We start from the raw sequence: 17,859 nt of genomic DNA on the forward strand, positions 1-17,859 counted from the left end.
CTTTCCCTTGGTCTGTGGCTGCTATTTTGTTCATGAAAAGGGAGGTGAAGTATGTGTAAGGAAGAGGGAAGAGAGATCTGAAAAGGGGAGCAGATATGAAATAGTTGCCTTGGGGAGTAACAGCACAAACTCACCAGGGAGACCACACACTTAATGCAAAACACTTCACAAAAGAGAAGTGAGAAATGGCAATGAATGTCTGAAGGAGGAAGGGCATGTCAGGTGGGGAGAGATAAACTAAGATGGATTGGGTTTTTTGTTGTTGTTGTTGTTTTGTTTTGTTTTTTCCTTTACTCCTGGACATGTCTACACAGTAGAACCATGACAAAACATAGGACCATGGCAAGGTTTCCTGCTGGCTGCCCTTTCTTGGTTCTTCCCCCTCCATCCTACACAACACTCAGAAAGGATGACATTGGTTCTATTTTTGGTTAAAATGGCTCCCTCCACCTCCTCAGTCTAAACTGCTTACCCTGCTCTTAGCTCAATCTCAATTTACAACCATGGTTTGTACATTCACATAAATTATAGAAGCAGCAGATATATTAAAAATGGCAGATGTAGGTAGGAGTTACAAACCAGCCTTTACCTACAAGAAATGAATAATATACATTTATAAAATGATATTAAAATTACATGAAGACATGTTCTGAGTTTAACTAAATCCCCAAGCTATTCTCCCTGCTTTTCCACAATCAAAAAATTATTTCTGACATTTTCTTTAAGGTTTTAAAAGTAAACATTTTCATTTCCACAGATCTATTTGATCTCAACCACAGTTTCAATATTTGTTTTTGATCACACAAGTTTGCTGGGTTGGTTTTGTGTTGGGGGAGGGGGGGCAGAGAGAGTTAAAATTACCAGATTCCTTTTATCTTCCATTTTGAGACATACATTTGCCAACTCCTTCTTTCCATTTTTTTTTTTTTAAGTATGAAATCTGAGAGCCTCAAAGGTTCCCACTGCTCAAAGATCAGCTCTTTCATAGTCCTCTGAGGAATCACGGAAATGTTACAGAAACACTGCCTCGCAGCTAGGGTGCCTCTGGTAAAATCACCCACAGCTGCCATATGTGTGAAGTCTCTTGGATGGGAACCAACATCTTAAACAAACTTCCTCTCTCCTCTCTTCCCCCCACCCCCAGGTCATATTGGCTGACAGCCCTCATGCCTCCCTTTCTCAAAATTCCTCTTGGCCTGCCTGTGCTCTCTCCAAACACTCTGCAGTCTTCATAAATAAGGCTCACTGGGTAAAATGACTCCAGATACTTATGTGGAGTAAGGCACAATAAAGCCCCTGACCCAAGGAAGCTGGTTCAGGCCACCAGGACAACCTTGCCCCTTTCCACATACCCTTGCCTTCCCATGTCCCACCCATCCCAAACAGGAAAGCAAGATCTCCAGACCCAGCAGAAGTCTCTGATTTCTGTAAAAGTCTGTTTGAAGTGTACAATGAATCAAAATGCATTCTGCTGTCATATATACCTAATTAAAATAAATAAATTAATTATTTTTTATAAAGTCTATTTGAAGAACGCTGGGCTCAGCAGCAGAAAACAAAGAGATTCAGGAACTCTGGTTCACTTCCTTATCCCCATGCCCACTATCAGGCAAAGGCCTTGGTTCTGCCCATGACCATATACTAAGTGCCCACCTTCTCCAAAAGCTCATCAGCTATACAACCTGGAAGACAGCATCAAAATACTTCAAGCTTCAGTTTCCTCTTCTGAAAAACGGGCACAATAACCATTCTCTGAATATGGACAGCACAACACCACCACGTACTCACATCAGTGAGCAGATGTGAGGAATTACTGTGTTATTAGCACAGTGGCTCCCTGACTCACAGCACCTACTGCTCAGAGAGACACTAAGGAGAAATCAATCCTGCTTTTTAAATTACTTTATATACTTAGAAGCATTAGTCACTTCAATGAGTATTTCAACTTCCCTCCTGAACTCAGTTGTTTGAAAAGACTGAAGCCTCACCTAGGTTCCTTACAGACTTCCACATCTTCAGCCATCTCCAAGATGTCTCAAAGTCCACTGCTCCTGAGCTGGACGTTTTTACTATTTGATGTGTTCCTTTTCCAAGAAAACTTCGATTTCCATTTTGCTTGGAATAACCCAAACATGGAAAACGACAAACTGTTTTTCACACTCACAAACACAGGCCCTGGAGTTGATCGCACCGGGGGTGAAGGGACTCCCGAATGGCCGAGGCACCGAGGCCGGCCGGGGCGCTGGTCCCTGCCAGGTGTACCCACGGCTGGCTGGCTAGGAGGGTAAGGGCCCCAGCTCCGGGCGGAAAGTCCGCGCCCCCCAGGCTCAGAAGTCGGCTGGAGGAGGCAGGGACGGGGTGGACCGTCAGGGGCTGCGCGCCAGCGCACAGAGCTGCAGCCCCGCAACCCTCGGGGAGCGCGGCGCGGGCTCACTCACCCCATCTCCGGCGCTGCTCCGGCTGCCGCTCCGACGGGGCCCTTGCGCTCGCTTTCCGCCCGCTTGCAGCCGCCCCCTGCGCGGCACATGCGGCGGCCCGTGCGCGCCCGGCTTAGCCCAGGCGCCGCTCCATGCCGCGGGCTGCGCGGCCACTGCTGCCGCTGTCCTCGCTGCCGCCGCCGCTGCCGCCGCCGCCGCCAGGCGCGGGGGGCGGGGGCTGGGCCGCCGGGAGCTGGGCGGCCGAGATCGGGCGGCGCCCGCCCCGCCCGGCTCCTTACGTAACCTCGTGGCCCCGAGGCCGAGGGCCACCAAGAGGCGGGGTCGCGGTAGCGCGTGCAATGTCCCCGGCACCGCCGCGCAGTCTCTGCTTTCCTCTCCGCCAGCTCCCTTCTCTTAGCCGACCCCACGCTGGTGTGTCCCCACCCGGTACCCACCTCGGGGCTTGGCGCAGCGCCGAGTGCATCCTGCCTGAAGTCCCTCCCGCAGCTGGTGGGGACTTTGAGGTTACCTTTAGTTTGTAGATGAGAGAACCAGAACCAAGGCCCAAGGAGAGCAAGGAATTTGCCCAAGGTCACAAATTAAGATTAATGTTCAGATCTCCAGAATCTGAAAAGGACACATCCATGCCTCTCCTTAAAGTCCACTTAATCTACCAGGCTAGGTGGTTTTAGGGTGCCTGTCACATTGAATTCTGGAAGGCAACACAGCAGGGAGGATACTACACCCCGAAGCAGGTGGTTTAGGCTCTTCCCTAGGTAAAGATGAGATGGGGTCTTCCACATGGAGGGTCACTGATTTTAAAGAGGCTTCATCAAGCTTGGTTTTACTCTTAGAGCAAAGCAACTTGGAATGGCAAACGAATAAGGTAAGGAGGAAGAGTCTCTTAATCCCCTCTCCATATTTCAGGTCCTAATTCCCTACCAAAGGCTGGCACTGGGACTAGCCTAACCTTCATCCCCTCTCTGGGCCCTCCACAGGATCATCTTCTGCTGAGAACACACTGCTCACATGAACCTGGCATCTGAGGACGGTAAAAATGTCAGAGGACAAGCAAATGGAACAGGACCAGCAGCCTAGCCCTGCCCTCATCTCTCCTGGGACCACAACTGTCACCTTCTAACCTCCCCTGTTTTCTCACAGCAGCACCAATTCCTCTCCTAATCTGTGCTTCACACTGTGGCCAGTAATTTCTCAGATACAAATGTGATCATGTCACTCTTCTATTTAATATCCTTTAGTGGCTTTCCACCCATTGTCCTTGGGATAAAGACCAAGATACTGAACATGCCTACAAAGGTCTGCCCAGTGGGCTTCCACTGGCCTCCCCAGACTTTTCTCCTCCCATTCTCCTTTTGCTTTTTGTACTCCAGCCAACTGGCCATTCTTTCAGCCTTTGCACATGCTATTCTCTCAGTCTGGGAAGATTTTTCTCCTCTCTTATCTCTGTCATCCCAACTCCTTTGCCTAGTTAATTCTACTCATCCTTCAGATCTCAGTTAAACTCTTCCTTCCTTTAGAAGTTTTACTTAATGTCCTGGATGAGACTGTGAACTTCTTTACTTTTTTTTCTTCAATCCATTTATTGGAGCATTATCTATTTGTGGATTTATTGATTTAATATCTTATTTTTTACATATTTGCAAACTCTTATGAAGCCATGTCTTTTTTCTTTTTCTTTTCTTTTTTAGTTGCAGATGGACACAATACCTTTATTTCATTTATTTATTTTTATGTGGTAATGAGGATCAAATGAAGCACCTTACACATGCTAGGCAAGCACTCTACCACTGAGCTACAACTGTAGCTCCATGTCTTTTTTTCTTGTCAATGTATTCCCACTACCTAGGACTGTCCCTGATAATCCTCCATAAATATTTGTTAAATGAATAAGCGATATATATAGGCTATATATACACGAATTTGGCCAGGGTTTATAAGCACAGGTGACTCTGTTAAGAGCTGAGGTTAATTAATAAGCACTTGGTCCTAGAGGAAGCTTATCTGTCATGAGCTGAATTCCACAAACTAGGACTGAGGAGAAAGTGCCCCTGATATAGTCAAGGAGAGAGAAGTCAGCAGAAGGGGAATAAAGAGCAGGAGCCCAGCTCAGGTGGGATAAGAGTACCAGAAGATGAATCTTGATGTGGAGGGGCCAAGCAGTGCTTCAAGCCCTGAATGGGAGTTTCCTTTTGCTCTACTGGTGAAGAGGGCCTGGTCGCATTGCCTTGGCAAGAGGCAATAAGGCTAAACAGGTGGGGTGGTGAATCACTCCGGCTGCTTCACACAGTCAGTGGGAAACAGAATGATCATAAAGGTGTGAGCCCATGTGAGGTTAAGTGCTCTGTGATTAAAGTGGCTGTCACTCTGGGATAAAGCCTCTCACCTTGGAGTGGGGAAACAGGGTAGATCAGACATCATTTGGAAATGGATGCTTCTCCTTTCCTCCAGCTTCTGGCAGCTGCCTCTGTGGGGAGTGGCCTCCATTCCTCTCCTGGCAACTCCAGGTCAGGTCAAGTAGTGCCACTCCAGAGCTTTCCCAGGTGGCTTCAGCACTCAGTTTCATCCTCTAGAGTAGTCCTTACTGGTATTATTTCATCATCTTGGAACCTTCCCAAGAGAGGACTACTTAATTTCCCTATTAAGATCCCTTCATGAAAACCAATACAGCTGCCCCTTTTTTTGTGGAAAAAATCTACAATATCCATAGTCTCCCTCATCCCAGTTGTCAACAGGAGATGATCCATGAGATATATTCTTTGAAGAAGACTGATGAATTGACAGAAGCTAAGGCAAGGCCAAGGAGATTCTTTGTAGGCCAAGGGACTCCAGTGTTCTTTTAGGCTAAGCAAGAGAAGCAAGTGATAGGGGACAAGGCTGAAGGTGTGATAAAGGGGGATGGTCCTGAAAACAAGCAGGAGAGGATTAGGTCCAGGCCTGGATAGAAAAGTTAGCTTTGCAGAGGGAAAGAGGTGTCAAAGGGGAAGAGAGACTGGAAATGCCTGCCTGGGTGGGCTACTTTTTCTAAAAGAAGCAAAGTCATCTACGTGAACATGCATGAGAGAGAGAAGATAGGGCAGAAGCCAAATCTGAAACAACAGTGTTAGAAAAATACAAACTGATGTTTGACTAGAGACATACTTTGGAATGAGTAGGACAGCAATGCCCTAGAAGTCTGTCCAGCACAAGCTCAGGATCTCAGAATGCTTGCCATTCTGTGAGGACAGCAGAGGCTTCTAGAAGCTGATCATCAGGCATAGACAGTTGGTCTGAATTCTGCATTCGAACAGGGACAGATCAGATAACCTCAGGTTGCTCACCAGAGCCTATGTCCAAGCCAGGAAAATCAGAAAATAGAGCAACCCCACATGTGCCCTTCTTCTTCCATTTTTTTTTTCCTGGTGCTGGGGGTCAAACCCAGGGCCTTGTATATGCAAGACAAGCACTCTACCAACTGAGCTATATCCCCAGCCCTCCTTCTTCTTTTTTGTTGCCGCTAATTCTCCAAAGCATCCCAGGTAGAGAAACACTATGCACCCTCTATGTCTAACAGGGTAATATTCTACATCTCCAGTTTCTTGCCTCTCAAAAGTTAGCTCCTAGAGAAATGGCTCAGATCCTAGATCTGAGGCATGGAGCATCTTGTAATTCCAAAAGTAAGGAAAAAAAAAACTACAGAAAGGGACATGTCAAAGGGACACGGGAACCAACTGAACCAACTGAAAGAGCTCCCAGTGGCCAAATCTGAAACAATTTGAGCACAAATAAATAAATAATAATACTATATAAGATTATAACCCCAAATATAAAATAAGTATACATGAGGGCTGAGATTTATAGCTCAGTGGTAGAGTGATTGCCTCGAATGTGTGAGGCACTGGGTTCAATCCTCAAAACCACATAAAAATAAATAAATTAAATAAAGGTATTGTGTCCATCTACAACTAAAAAATATATTTAAAAAATAAGTATACATGAGTTCTTAATGCTACAAATTATCAAATAAGTAAATAAGTGGAGAAGGGATCAATCTTTCTTACTGAAGAATTCCAAGTAATATTTGAAGAACAGAGTTTAAACCACCACCACCACCATCACTCATGCTGTCTTCAATTGAGAATAAGCTGCTCTTAGTGAACTGACTCTAAAGAATAGATTATGAAAAAGAGGAAATACACCATTACAGTAGAGAAACCTGGCAGACACTACCCCGACCAAGTGATCAAGGTCAGCATCCCTAGTCATGTCATTTTACACCATATATCTCCCCCTACAGGATGTGTAGTATTTTTTCTCCAAACCCACAACCTCAGTATAATCATGAGAAATACACAGGCACACCCAAATTGAGAGACATTCTACAAAATACCTGACCAATACTCCTCAAAACTGTCAAGGTCATCAAAACAAGAAAAGATTGAGGAACTACCAGAGGGGACCAAGGAACAGAGGAGACCAAGGAACATGACAACTAAATGCAATGTAGCATCTTGGATTAGGTCCTGGAACAGAAAGAAAAACTGATGAATCCAGATAAAGTCTGAAGCTTAGTTAATAGTAATGTAATGGTGTTGAGTCCCTAGGACGAGAAAGTTTAATGGTAATGTGAAAGGTTATAGGGGAAACTGGGTGAGAGGAATATGGTAACTGTCTGTACTATCTTTGCAACTTTTCGCTAAATCTAAAATTAGCCCAAAACAAAATATTTATTAAGAAAGATAATGGGTTGGAGTTGTGGCTCAGTGATAAAGCACTTGCTTAGCCCATGTGAGGCACTGGGTTCAATTCTTAGCACCACATAAAAAATAATAATAAACAAATAAAGTTATAAAAAATGTTTTAAATAAAAAGAAAGAAAGAAGCCAGGCACAGTGACACGCGCCTGAAATCCCAGCAACTCAGGAGGCTCAGGCAGGAAAATCACAAGTTCAAAGCCAGCCCTAAGCAACTTAGTGAGACCCTGTCTCAAAACAAAAAATAAAAAGGAAAATAAAATAGCCTTAGGAACATCCTGTATTCTGAATCTTTCATGTGTGTAGTCATCAGCAATGTCAGAAAGGAGAGCATGTAAAACATGGAACACGTAATTTATCAGGTGAAACCTGAGACTATAAGTGTTTGCACAGGTCCAAAGGGAGCATTGAAATCAATATTTCCAATTTTTTAAAAATGCAACCGGGTAAGAAATATATTTTATGGGCTGGGGCTGGGGCTTAGCAGTAGAGATCGCCTAGCATATTCGAGGCCCTGGGTTCGATCCTCAGCACCACATAAAAATAAATAAACAAATTAAAGATTAAAAAAAAAGAATGTGAACAGGATTTAAAAAAAGAAATATGTTTTATACTACAACTCAGTACATACTTAATTCTCTATCTATAGTTTTATCTACATGAAAGGGAAACAGAAGTTATACCAAATAATTCTTATCCTCTCACCTACAGTGTATTCAAACATTTTCCATTTTTAAAAGCAGTGCTGCTCACAACCTAATAAATTGATTTTAAAACCTATAATCTATATATTTTTTCTTTCAACAAAAAAGTTAGGCTTACTACAGACATGTGTAGTATTATCTATTAGTAGTGAGCTTAGGTTTTTGGTATAATTGATGCAAGGATTTGATTTTTTTCTTCTAACCATAAAATTTCAATTCTCTCAATTGCATATGAAAGAACTGTCTTATTATAGCCAATGGATAATTTTTTAATATTTATTTTTTAGTTTTCAGTGGACACATCTTTATTTTATTTTTATGTGGTGCTGAGGATCGAACCCAGCCCCGCGCACGCCAGGCGAGCCCGCTACTGCTTGAGCCACATCCCCAGCCCTAGCCAATGGATAATTTTTAGTATTATATAATTATTAGGTTATATTTGTGAAGATAGAAAATGCTTTTTATTTCAACAAATACTGACATTTACTATGTAACCAATACTTGACACCATACTGAATACAAGGAATAAAGTGCTCAGCAAAATAAACAAATAAATAAATAGATAAATAAATGGAAAGAACCACAGTCCTATTGTCATGGAATTATAAGGTTGCATGAAATATATTACTCAAATAACCACACAATTACACAATTATAAATTATGAACTGTGTGAATAAAGGGACTTAATTTAGACTGAGAAGCATGGTCAAGAATGGCCCCTTTGAGGAAATGTTTAAGAGGTCTGAAAACAAAGGCATTAGGCAAACATGGCATGGGGAAGAGGTCCCAGGCAGAGAAAACTACAAAGGCTCTGGGTAGTTTTGAAGTACTGGAAGAAGGCCAGTGTGGTTAGTATGGAGAGAGCTGAGCAAAGCATGAGATGAGGCAAGATATGCAGGGCCCTTAAGCTGAATTAAAGATCTGGAATTTATCAAAATGAAATGACAACCCACTGATGGGTTGGGGAATGCCATGATCTAGTTTACATTTTTAAAGATCACTCTGGTTCTTGGGAGGAGAGGAGATAAGAAGAGGAAACGAGTAATCACATGGAGACCAGTTAAGAGGCCCTGCAGTAAGTCAGAAAAAAAAAAAAATAAGAGTAAAGGCTATCTGTTCTCCAATACATGCTTTTGGCACCTTTTCTAATATGAGAAAACTGTATTTATGTGGGTTTGTCTCTGTGTTCTCTATTCTATACCAGTGGTCTACAAGTGTATTTTGGTGTCAGTACCATGCCATTTTTGTTACTATTGCTCTGTAGCATAGTTTAAGGTCTGGTGTAGTGATGCCACCTATTTCACACTTCTTGCTAAGGACTGCTTTGGCTATTCTGGGTCTCTTATTTTTCCAGATGAATTTCATGATTGCTTTTTCTATTTCTATGAGGAATGTCCATGGGATTTTCATTGGGATTGCATTAACTCTGTATAGTGCTTTTGGGAGTATGGTCATTTTGACAATATTAATTCTGCCTATCCAAGAACAAGGGAGATCTTTCCATCTTCTAAGGTCTTCTTTAATTTCTTTCTTTAGTGTTCTGTAGTTTTCATTGTAGAGGTCTTTCACCTCTTTCAATTAAGTTGATTCCCAAGTTTTTTAAATTTGTTTGTTTGTTTTGGTTTGGTTTTTGAGGCTATTGGAAACAGGGTGGTTTTCCTAGTTTCTCTTTCAGAGGATTTGTCACTGATGTGTAGAAATGCCTTTGATCTATGTGTGTTGATTTTATATCCTGAATTCATTTATGAGTTCTAGAAGTTTTCTGGTGAAGTTTTTGAATTCTCTAGTTACAGAATCATGTCGCCAACATAGTTTGAGTTCTTCTTTTCCCTTTAATTTCTTTCATCTAATTGCTCTTTAATTTCTTTCATCTGTCTAATTGCTAGAGTTTCAAGAACTATGTTAAATAAAAGTGGTGAAAGAGTGCATCCCTGCCTTGTTCCAGTTCTTAGAGGGAATGCTTTCATTTTCTCTCTGCCAAAAACATATACTGGAAAAAAGATAGTCTCTTCAACAAATGGTGCTGGGAAAATTGGAATCCATATGCAGCAAAATGAAATTAAACTCCTATCTCTCACCATGCACAAAAATCAACTCAAAGTGGATCAAGGACCTAGGAATTAAACCAGAAACCCTGCGTCTAACAGAAGAAAAAGTAAACTCAAATCTCCATCATGTCTGATTAGGCCCCGACTTCCTTAAGAAATAAAATCAAGAATCAATAAATGGAATGGACTCAAACTAAAAAGCTTCTTCTCAGAAAAAGAAACAATCAATGAAGTGACTAGAGAGCCTAAAGAATGGGAGCAAATTTTTACCACATGACATCAGAAAAAGCACTAATCTCCAGGATATATAAAGAACTCAAAAATCTTAACACCAAAATAACAAATACCCAATCAATAAATGGGTCAGGGAACCAAATAGACACTTCTCAGAAGGTGATATACAATCAGGCAACAAATATATGAAAAAATGTTCAAAATCTCTAGCAATCAGAGAAATGTAAATCAAAACTACTCTAAGACTTCATCTCCAGTCAGAATGGCAGCTATTAAGAATATCAACAACAAATAAGTGTTGTCAAGGATGTGGGGGGAAAGACACACTCATACATTGCTGTTGGGACTGCAAATTGGTGCAGCCAATCTGGAAAGCAGTATGAAGATTCCTTGGAAAACTAGGAATAAAACCACCATTTGATCCAGCTATCCCACTCCTTGGTTTATACCCAAAGGACTTAAAAATAGCAAACTATAATGACACAGCTACATCAATGTTTATAGCAGCACAATTCACAATAGCAAAATTGTGGAAACAACCTAGATGCCCTTCAGTAGATGAATGGATAAAGACACTGTGGTATACATACACAATGGAATATTACTTCAGCATTAAAAGAGAATAAAATCATGGCATTTGGGGCTGGGGATGTGGCTCAAGTGGTAGCACGCTCGCCTGGCATACGTGCGGCCCGGGTTCGATCCTCAGCACCACATACCAACAAAGATGTTGTGTCCGCCGAGAACTAAAAAATAAATATTAAAAAAAAATCATGGCATTTGCAGGTAAATAGATGGAGTTGGAAAATATTAGACGAAGTGAAGTAAGCCAATCCAAAAAAACCAAATGCTGAATGTTTTCTCTGATATGAGGATGTTGATCCATAATAGGGATGGGGTGGGGGGAGCATGGGAGGAATGGAGGAACTTTAGATAGGGCAAAGGGGATGGAGGGGAAGGTTGGGGACATGGGAGTAGAAAAGACAGTGGAATGATATGGACATTATTACCATATGTACATGTATGAATACATGAATGGTGTGACTCTACTTTGTGTAAAACCAGAGACATGAAAAATTGTGCTCTATATGTGTAATATGAATTGAAATGCATTCTGCTGTCATATCTAACAAATTAGAATAAATTTTAAAAAACAATGGGGTCAAAAAGCCAAAAAATAAAAAATAAGGGTTGAGATGGATTACAGAATAGGGATATATTTGGGGGGTAGAATCAACAGAACTTGGTGATTGATTGGATGCATATTAGAATATAAATTTCATAAAATAATCTTATTTATAACTGTTCTATGAGTATAATTATATAAAAACTTAATGCATATGACAAGGCCTGAAAGTATAGAAAATGAAGTTTTATTTATCAGGATGACAGGAGGAATATAGGGTAAAAGATGAGCTTTGGAATCTAACAGACCTAAACTAAATCCTGGTTCTGTCATTGACTATCTACGTTCCTTGGACAAATTTTTAATCTGAGCTACAGTTCTCTCATCTACAAAGTAGGGAAACTTTGTTGGACCTTTAGGTAGAGTGATAAACTAATACCTGTAAAGTGTTTAGCTCGGTACCTGATACAGTACATTCTCAATACTCTGCAGTTGTTATTATTATTATTGGATATATGGAACTAGGGTGAAATTTTCATTATTTTATTGTGACTGAATTAATATGATCATAATGGTATTTATATAATCAAAAATTTTAATTAAGTAGAGGGCTGGGGTGTAGCTCAATGTTAGAGCACTTTTCTAGCATGTGCAAGGCCCTGGGTTCAAACACAGTAAATAAATAAATAATTGAGCAGGACTGGTTTGAAGATTTTTTTTAAATATATTTTCAGTTACAGGTGAACAAAGTACCTTCATTTTATTTGTTTTTTTAAATGTGGTGTTGAGAATCAAACCCAGTGCCTCACACATGCTAGGCAAGTGTTCTACCACTGAGACACAACCACAGCCCCAAGTTTGAGGATTTTTAAATCTTCCCCACTATGTAAATAACTCATGCACTTTCTGGCACATAAAACTTTGCTAACCTGTATCCAGAGGCTTCCATGTCTTGAGGATCTCTCTAAAGGACACATGAGGGTCAGAGAAGAATATGTGCTGTCTCTTTAAGATGACACCAGATCAACATGGGGCCTCCAGCCTCAAACCCTAGTTTTCAATCTTGCTAGAATCTGCCCTTAGAAAGACGAGCTATAAATGGTTTTCATTGGTTCCTACAGTCCTCTACCTTTCCCATCCAGAGATTTTCTCTATCTCTCCCAAGGATTTTGCTAGCATTCATCTATTTATTCAATTTTAACTGAGCACCTATTCCCAGTCAGTCTTCTAGCAACTTAATAAGCAAAATATAAGGTAACACATCAGATACTAATTCTGCCTGGGGGATGCTACAGAAAGGGGACAAATGACCTAGGTCTCACTAAAAGAACCATTTCCAGTGGGAGAGCCTGGGAAGCTACAACTACTGGAGGAGGCATTAGTCATCAGACAATCTGACAACGTAGAAGAGAGGCTAGAAGTCACTGATTGCTCTTAAAGCACAAGAAATAAAATCAAGAGCCAATAAATGGACTAAATAAAATACAAAATAGGGCTGGGGATGTGGCTCAGTGGTCGAATTCAATTCCTGGTACCTCCCCATGCAAAAAAAAACAAAAAAAAAAAAACTCTACACTGAGATTCCATCTCACTCCAGTCAGAGTGCAATCATCAAGAATACAAGCTATGGGCTGGGGTAGTGGCTCAGCAAGCAGTAGAGCGCTTGCCTAGCACATGCGAGGCCCTGGGTTCAATCCTCAGCACCACATAAAAACAAATACCCAAAATAAAGGTATTGTGTACAACTAAAAAATAAAAATAAAAAAATAAATAAAAAATAAAAAAAAGATAGTGTCTATAGGTGCGAACCCTAGGAGTTTGGGAACTGGTGGGAACAAAAAAGAACACAACCTAGCTCATTGGCTAAGAGTTACGGTTTTGGAGAAGAACTAGGAAATTGAAGGAATTTGTGAAGCCAAGAAAGTGAAGAACCTCTTGTGAACACAGGGAAGAAAGAATTAATTTAAAGCCTGTTAAAGCTCTCTGAGAGAGAATGGAGACCTATGGACATTTTTCCACTTACTGACAGAAGAAAAGACATTTGTTTGTATATCTGGAATAGCTGGGATGAATCAAGTTTAGACAGGTGAGGCTAGACTCCAAAGTCACATGTAAGGCAGATGCTACAAGACCAAGGATGAAGTAAGAAAATAATGGAGTCAAACGTAGCACTGAGGTTTCCAATTAGAGATTCTAGGCAGAGGGCAACACCTCTCAAGGATATGTATATGCAATCAGGGAGAGAAAGAAGCAGTAGCAATCAGAGAGGTGAAAATTTGGATATGCGAGTTGCAGGAATCTGAGGAACAAACAAGATGAGATTTCCAGTAGGCAGTTAAATATTGTAAGCATCCTGCTTAGAAGGGAGAGTAGGAAACCATCTGTGAGACAGTATCTGAACCCAAAAAGAACATGTTGAGTGAACACAGGTAGGGGTGAGAAAGACAGAGATGGAATCACCAGGGGAGGAAAGAGAACCCATGAGGACAAAAGAGTGGCCATTAGTATCCTGGTAGTCATCTTATTCTAGATATGGATTTTTCAGCTTGCTTTAGCTATATCAAATATCAACTTTTTAATGAAATGATTTTTCACCAGTAAATTAAGAGCATACAGAAACAAACAAAAAACAAATATTGTAAAACAGAAACAAGTGGGCTTTCCATTCATTTCAATGTAGCAAATATTTACTGAACGCCTACTACGTGCCATATCAGCCACAGATGGCTTGTCTGGCATGGTTAGCTTATCATGCACACAGCTCCACTCCTACTCTCTTCCCAGCCCCATCTGGGAGACCTTAGTGGTTCTAGTTCCTAGAATCTTTGCCTCTAATAATGTTCAACTGATCCACCTAAGTGAAGTCCCCTAGCTCATCTGGAGTCCTTGTGGTGGGTAACATCTTTCCTGGAACCTACCTATTTCACAACAGCTACCCAGTGGGCTTTTGGCTCTAGCTGCCACCCAAAGCCCTTGCCTGTGCCGGCCTCCCCAGGAAGCCTTGACTTCTCCTCCAAGGCCCAGCTCTTCCCTAGGTCCTATGCAGGGCAGAGAAGTATGATCTGGCAGGTAGCCCAGAAATGAGTACACCAAATGTCCTTCTTGGGAATAGTGTATTGTGAACAAGTTCTTTTTTTTCCCCCCCTCTGGTACCAGGGATTGAACCCAGGGGTCCTCAGCCACTGAGCCACATCCCTCATCCCTTATAATTTTTATTTTGAGACAAGGTCTCACTGAATTGCTTAGGGCCTCACAAGTTGCTGAGCCTGGCTCTGAACTTGCAATCTTTCTGATCAGCCTCCTGAATCACTGTAATTACAGAAGTGTAACACTGCACCCAGCAAGTTATTGCTTTTTAAAATTGAAATTTATAATTTGAATCATTTTTAAGTATAAAGTGTCATTAAGTATATTCACATTATTATGCAAACCTTACCACTATCCATCTCCAAACTTCTTCATTATCCCAAACCCAAACAGATTTTTAAAAATGCTCGGGAAGTAGGGACACACACACACACACACACATTATATATATATATATATATGATAGACTTTTATTTTATTTATTTATTATTTATTTACTTATAATGTGGTGCTGAGGATTGAACCCAATGCCTCACACATGCGAGGAAAGTACTCTACCACTGAGCTACTACCCCAGCTTCACACTTTGCTTTTTATTTCTAGTTTTGCACACAGTATATGCTTGTTTTAGTCCATTTTCTGTTGCTATAGCAAAATATACTTATTTTATAAAGTAAAGAGGTTTGTTTAGCTAATAGTACTGTAGGTCCAAGACAATGGCATTAGTGTCTTGGAGCAGCACTCCATGACTGCACCCCAAAATAGTGGAGAAGTGAAAGGGGAATCAGCCACAAGCAGAAGAGACTAAGAATATAGGGTAGGCTCTCTTTCTCTTTCTTTCTTGCATACACCATGTGATGGGCATGTGGCCTCAATTCCTAACAATCTAACTCACTCTGCAAGACCAACCTTAATCCCTTCTGCAGGGGAAGCCCCCATGACCTAATTATCTTCCCCTAGGCTCCACCTCTTAAAGGTTCAGCAGCCTCTCAACACTGCCTCACTGGGGACCAAGCTTCCGCAAGTGAACTTCCTGGGATCATAATCAAACCACATCCAAACAATAGCAGTGCCTCATAAATAGTCTTGGCTAATTAGAGCAGTAAAATGTTTAATATAAAAGGCACCAAAATGGCATAGGAATCAATTCATCAAACTACCTCTTATAAAATTACTTATTAAAATAGCATAAAGGCTGAGCTATAGTAAAGAGAGAAAACATTTATAAACTTATTCTAGCTGGGGCCAGAAGGGCTAGGATTTCCAAACTCCTCAAAAGACAAAGATGAATTCCTTGTCTTCTCTTCTGCAGTGTGACAAGTGGCCTCCTAAGTCAATCTACAAAATTAATTGATGGGTGAAGAAAATACGAGGAAGAATGAACTTAGCCCATTACTACTGAGTAAGATCCCTTGAACAACTAAAGCAGTGTTTTCCCTGACTTGTCTCATTGTATGAATCACTCAAGACATCAATTAAACATACTAATTCAGTACTTCTGGAATAGGATATAAGAATCTGCATGTTTAATAAGTGCCTGGAGTGATTCTTACGAAAGGCAAATTTGGGAAAGAATGAATTGAAGTGTTCCATTAGCTAGAATGGGCTGATGAGCTCCCTGGGGTTGTCAAGATAAAGTCTCCAGGCCTGGCTTAGTACAAGCTTAGACCAGGAGCATAGATCATTGTGCTGCTTTTACAAACTCTGGCAGATACATTGGGCCCCAGGACTCCATGGACCTTCTGCCTTTTTTTTTTTTTTTTTTTTTTTTAGTTGTAGTGGACACAACACCTTTATTTCATTTGTTTATTTTTATGTGGTACTGAGGATCAAACCCAGGGTCTCGCCCGTGCGAGGCAAGCACTCTACCGCTGAGCCACAAACCCAGCCCAACCTTCTGCTTTTGTATGTCTGTCCCTTCCTTCTCCAATGTCCTCCATAGAGGGCCCTTATACTACAGCCTCTTACTTCTGCTGCCAAAGCCCTTGGATGATCCCACATTCTGGCAGCCCTATCCCCCTGGCCAATTCCCTATAGTGGGGGAATGACCATGAAATATAGTCCTAATTTAGAGCAAAAGAGTCATGTATTTATTGGCCAGGTATTATTAAGGAATGGCTACAGATAGCTGGTGACATCATATCCTACCTTTGGATCCAGCTGGATCATTACATGGAAATAAGTTGGGGAGCTTATATCAACCAAACTTGAGGTCAGTGTTTACAGAGGGAGACACTAGACCCCAACTACAAACTGTCAGAGCTGAAATCTCATCTTGGGGCCCTTCTGATATAAGTCAGCTGAATGAAGTCTGGGAGGTTCATTGACTTTCAGGTTGCTCCAGAAAGCTGTATGCCTGCATGGAGCTCAACTCAAACACAACCACCTCCTCCCCACAACAAACTCAGAGTACAGAGGGTCAGAATGGGTTATGGCAATATAGGCTGATGAATTACATTTGGCTAGAGATTCATAAGTTTCTTCCTTTGGAACCAGTAACATTTTGTTTTAATAAAAACACAATTTCTGAAACAGCCTGTTTTTCCTCACTCCAGAAACTCTACCACTGAACCATAACCCCAGCCCAAATTTTTATTTTTATTACTAAAACACTCACAGAGTTTGAAATTCAAAAGGCATACAAAAAAGTATGGCATAAGCATCTCTGTCCTACTCTACTTCTCCAGATACACAGCACTTAAAAATTAAAATAATAAAATTAAAGGTTCTAAGAAATCTTAGGAGGTTGGCTAGAGTATATTAACAAAGGTGACAGCAAATTGCTGCTTCTCTTCTACCTTTTCCTCAAAGATATAATTGATCATGTCACTTGTTTCTCCTTTTACTTTTTTCCAGATTAGAAAAGAAAGAAATTCTCAGTAAGGAAACTCATAAAGTGTATAGAGAAGCAAAAAATTATCTATAGTTGTTTGCAAGCATTTTAAGTAGCTGCTTAAAACTATTGCATGGATACAAAGTAACTTACCAAATGTTCTCCCCCATTCACTTCCCATTTTAGAGATCTGGGAACTAAAGCCATGATAGATGTTTGCTTAAAGGAGATAAAGAAACTTTAAAGAGCGTGCAGTGAGAGTGAGAAAAAATAAGGACAGAAATGAATTACAGTAGATGGGGTAGAGAGAGAAGATGGGAGGGGAGGGGAGGGGGGATAGTAGAGGATAGGAAAGGTAGCAGAATACAACAGTTACTAATATGGCATTATGTAAAAATGTGGATGTGTAACCTATGTGATTCTGCAATCTTTGTAATGTTTTGAATAACCAATAAAAAAAAGAGCATGCAGTGAATGAGACAGGTAAGACACAGCCAGATATGTATATTTGAAAATATTTGAAAATTATCTATATTAAATTGAAACCACAGTAATGAGTAAGTTTAGAGGGGATGCAGGGATAGAAAGAGAAGAATAGCAGTTGACAGTTAAGACTTCAGGGATTCCAACAGTTACTGAATAATGAAAAGAAAAAGCC

At 41.0% G+C, this 17,859-nt stretch overlaps 1 protein-coding gene across 5 annotated transcripts in view; it reads right to left on the bottom strand.

Moving 5' to 3' along the window:
- HOMER2 (homer scaffold protein 2) overlaps positions 1 to 17,859 on the bottom strand; it is a 139,155-nt gene that overhangs the window by 98,561 nt on the left and 22,735 nt on the right. Inside the window, exon 1 of one of the 5 annotated variants that reach the window (XM_081293017.1) lies at positions 2,439 to 2,679. The exons of 1 other annotated variant lie outside the window; for it this stretch is intronic. In XM_081293017.1, the coding sequence (XP_081149143.1) occupies positions 2,439 to 2,527 (89 nt within the window). In that variant the 5' untranslated portion in view covers positions 2,528 to 2,679. Of the gene's footprint in view, positions 1 to 1,988; positions 2,409 to 2,438; positions 2,680 to 17,859 lie in introns of those variants that run through there. 3 more of the 5 variants (XM_081293016.1, XM_081293020.1, XM_081293018.1) reach the window with 3 other exon arrangements.

The sequence above is a fragment of the Spermophilus citellus genome, assembly GCF_964194105.1.
Source record: "Spermophilus citellus genome assembly, chromosome: 4".
In the NCBI taxonomy this organism is placed as follows: domain Eukaryota; kingdom Metazoa; phylum Chordata; class Mammalia; order Rodentia; family Sciuridae; genus Spermophilus; species Spermophilus citellus.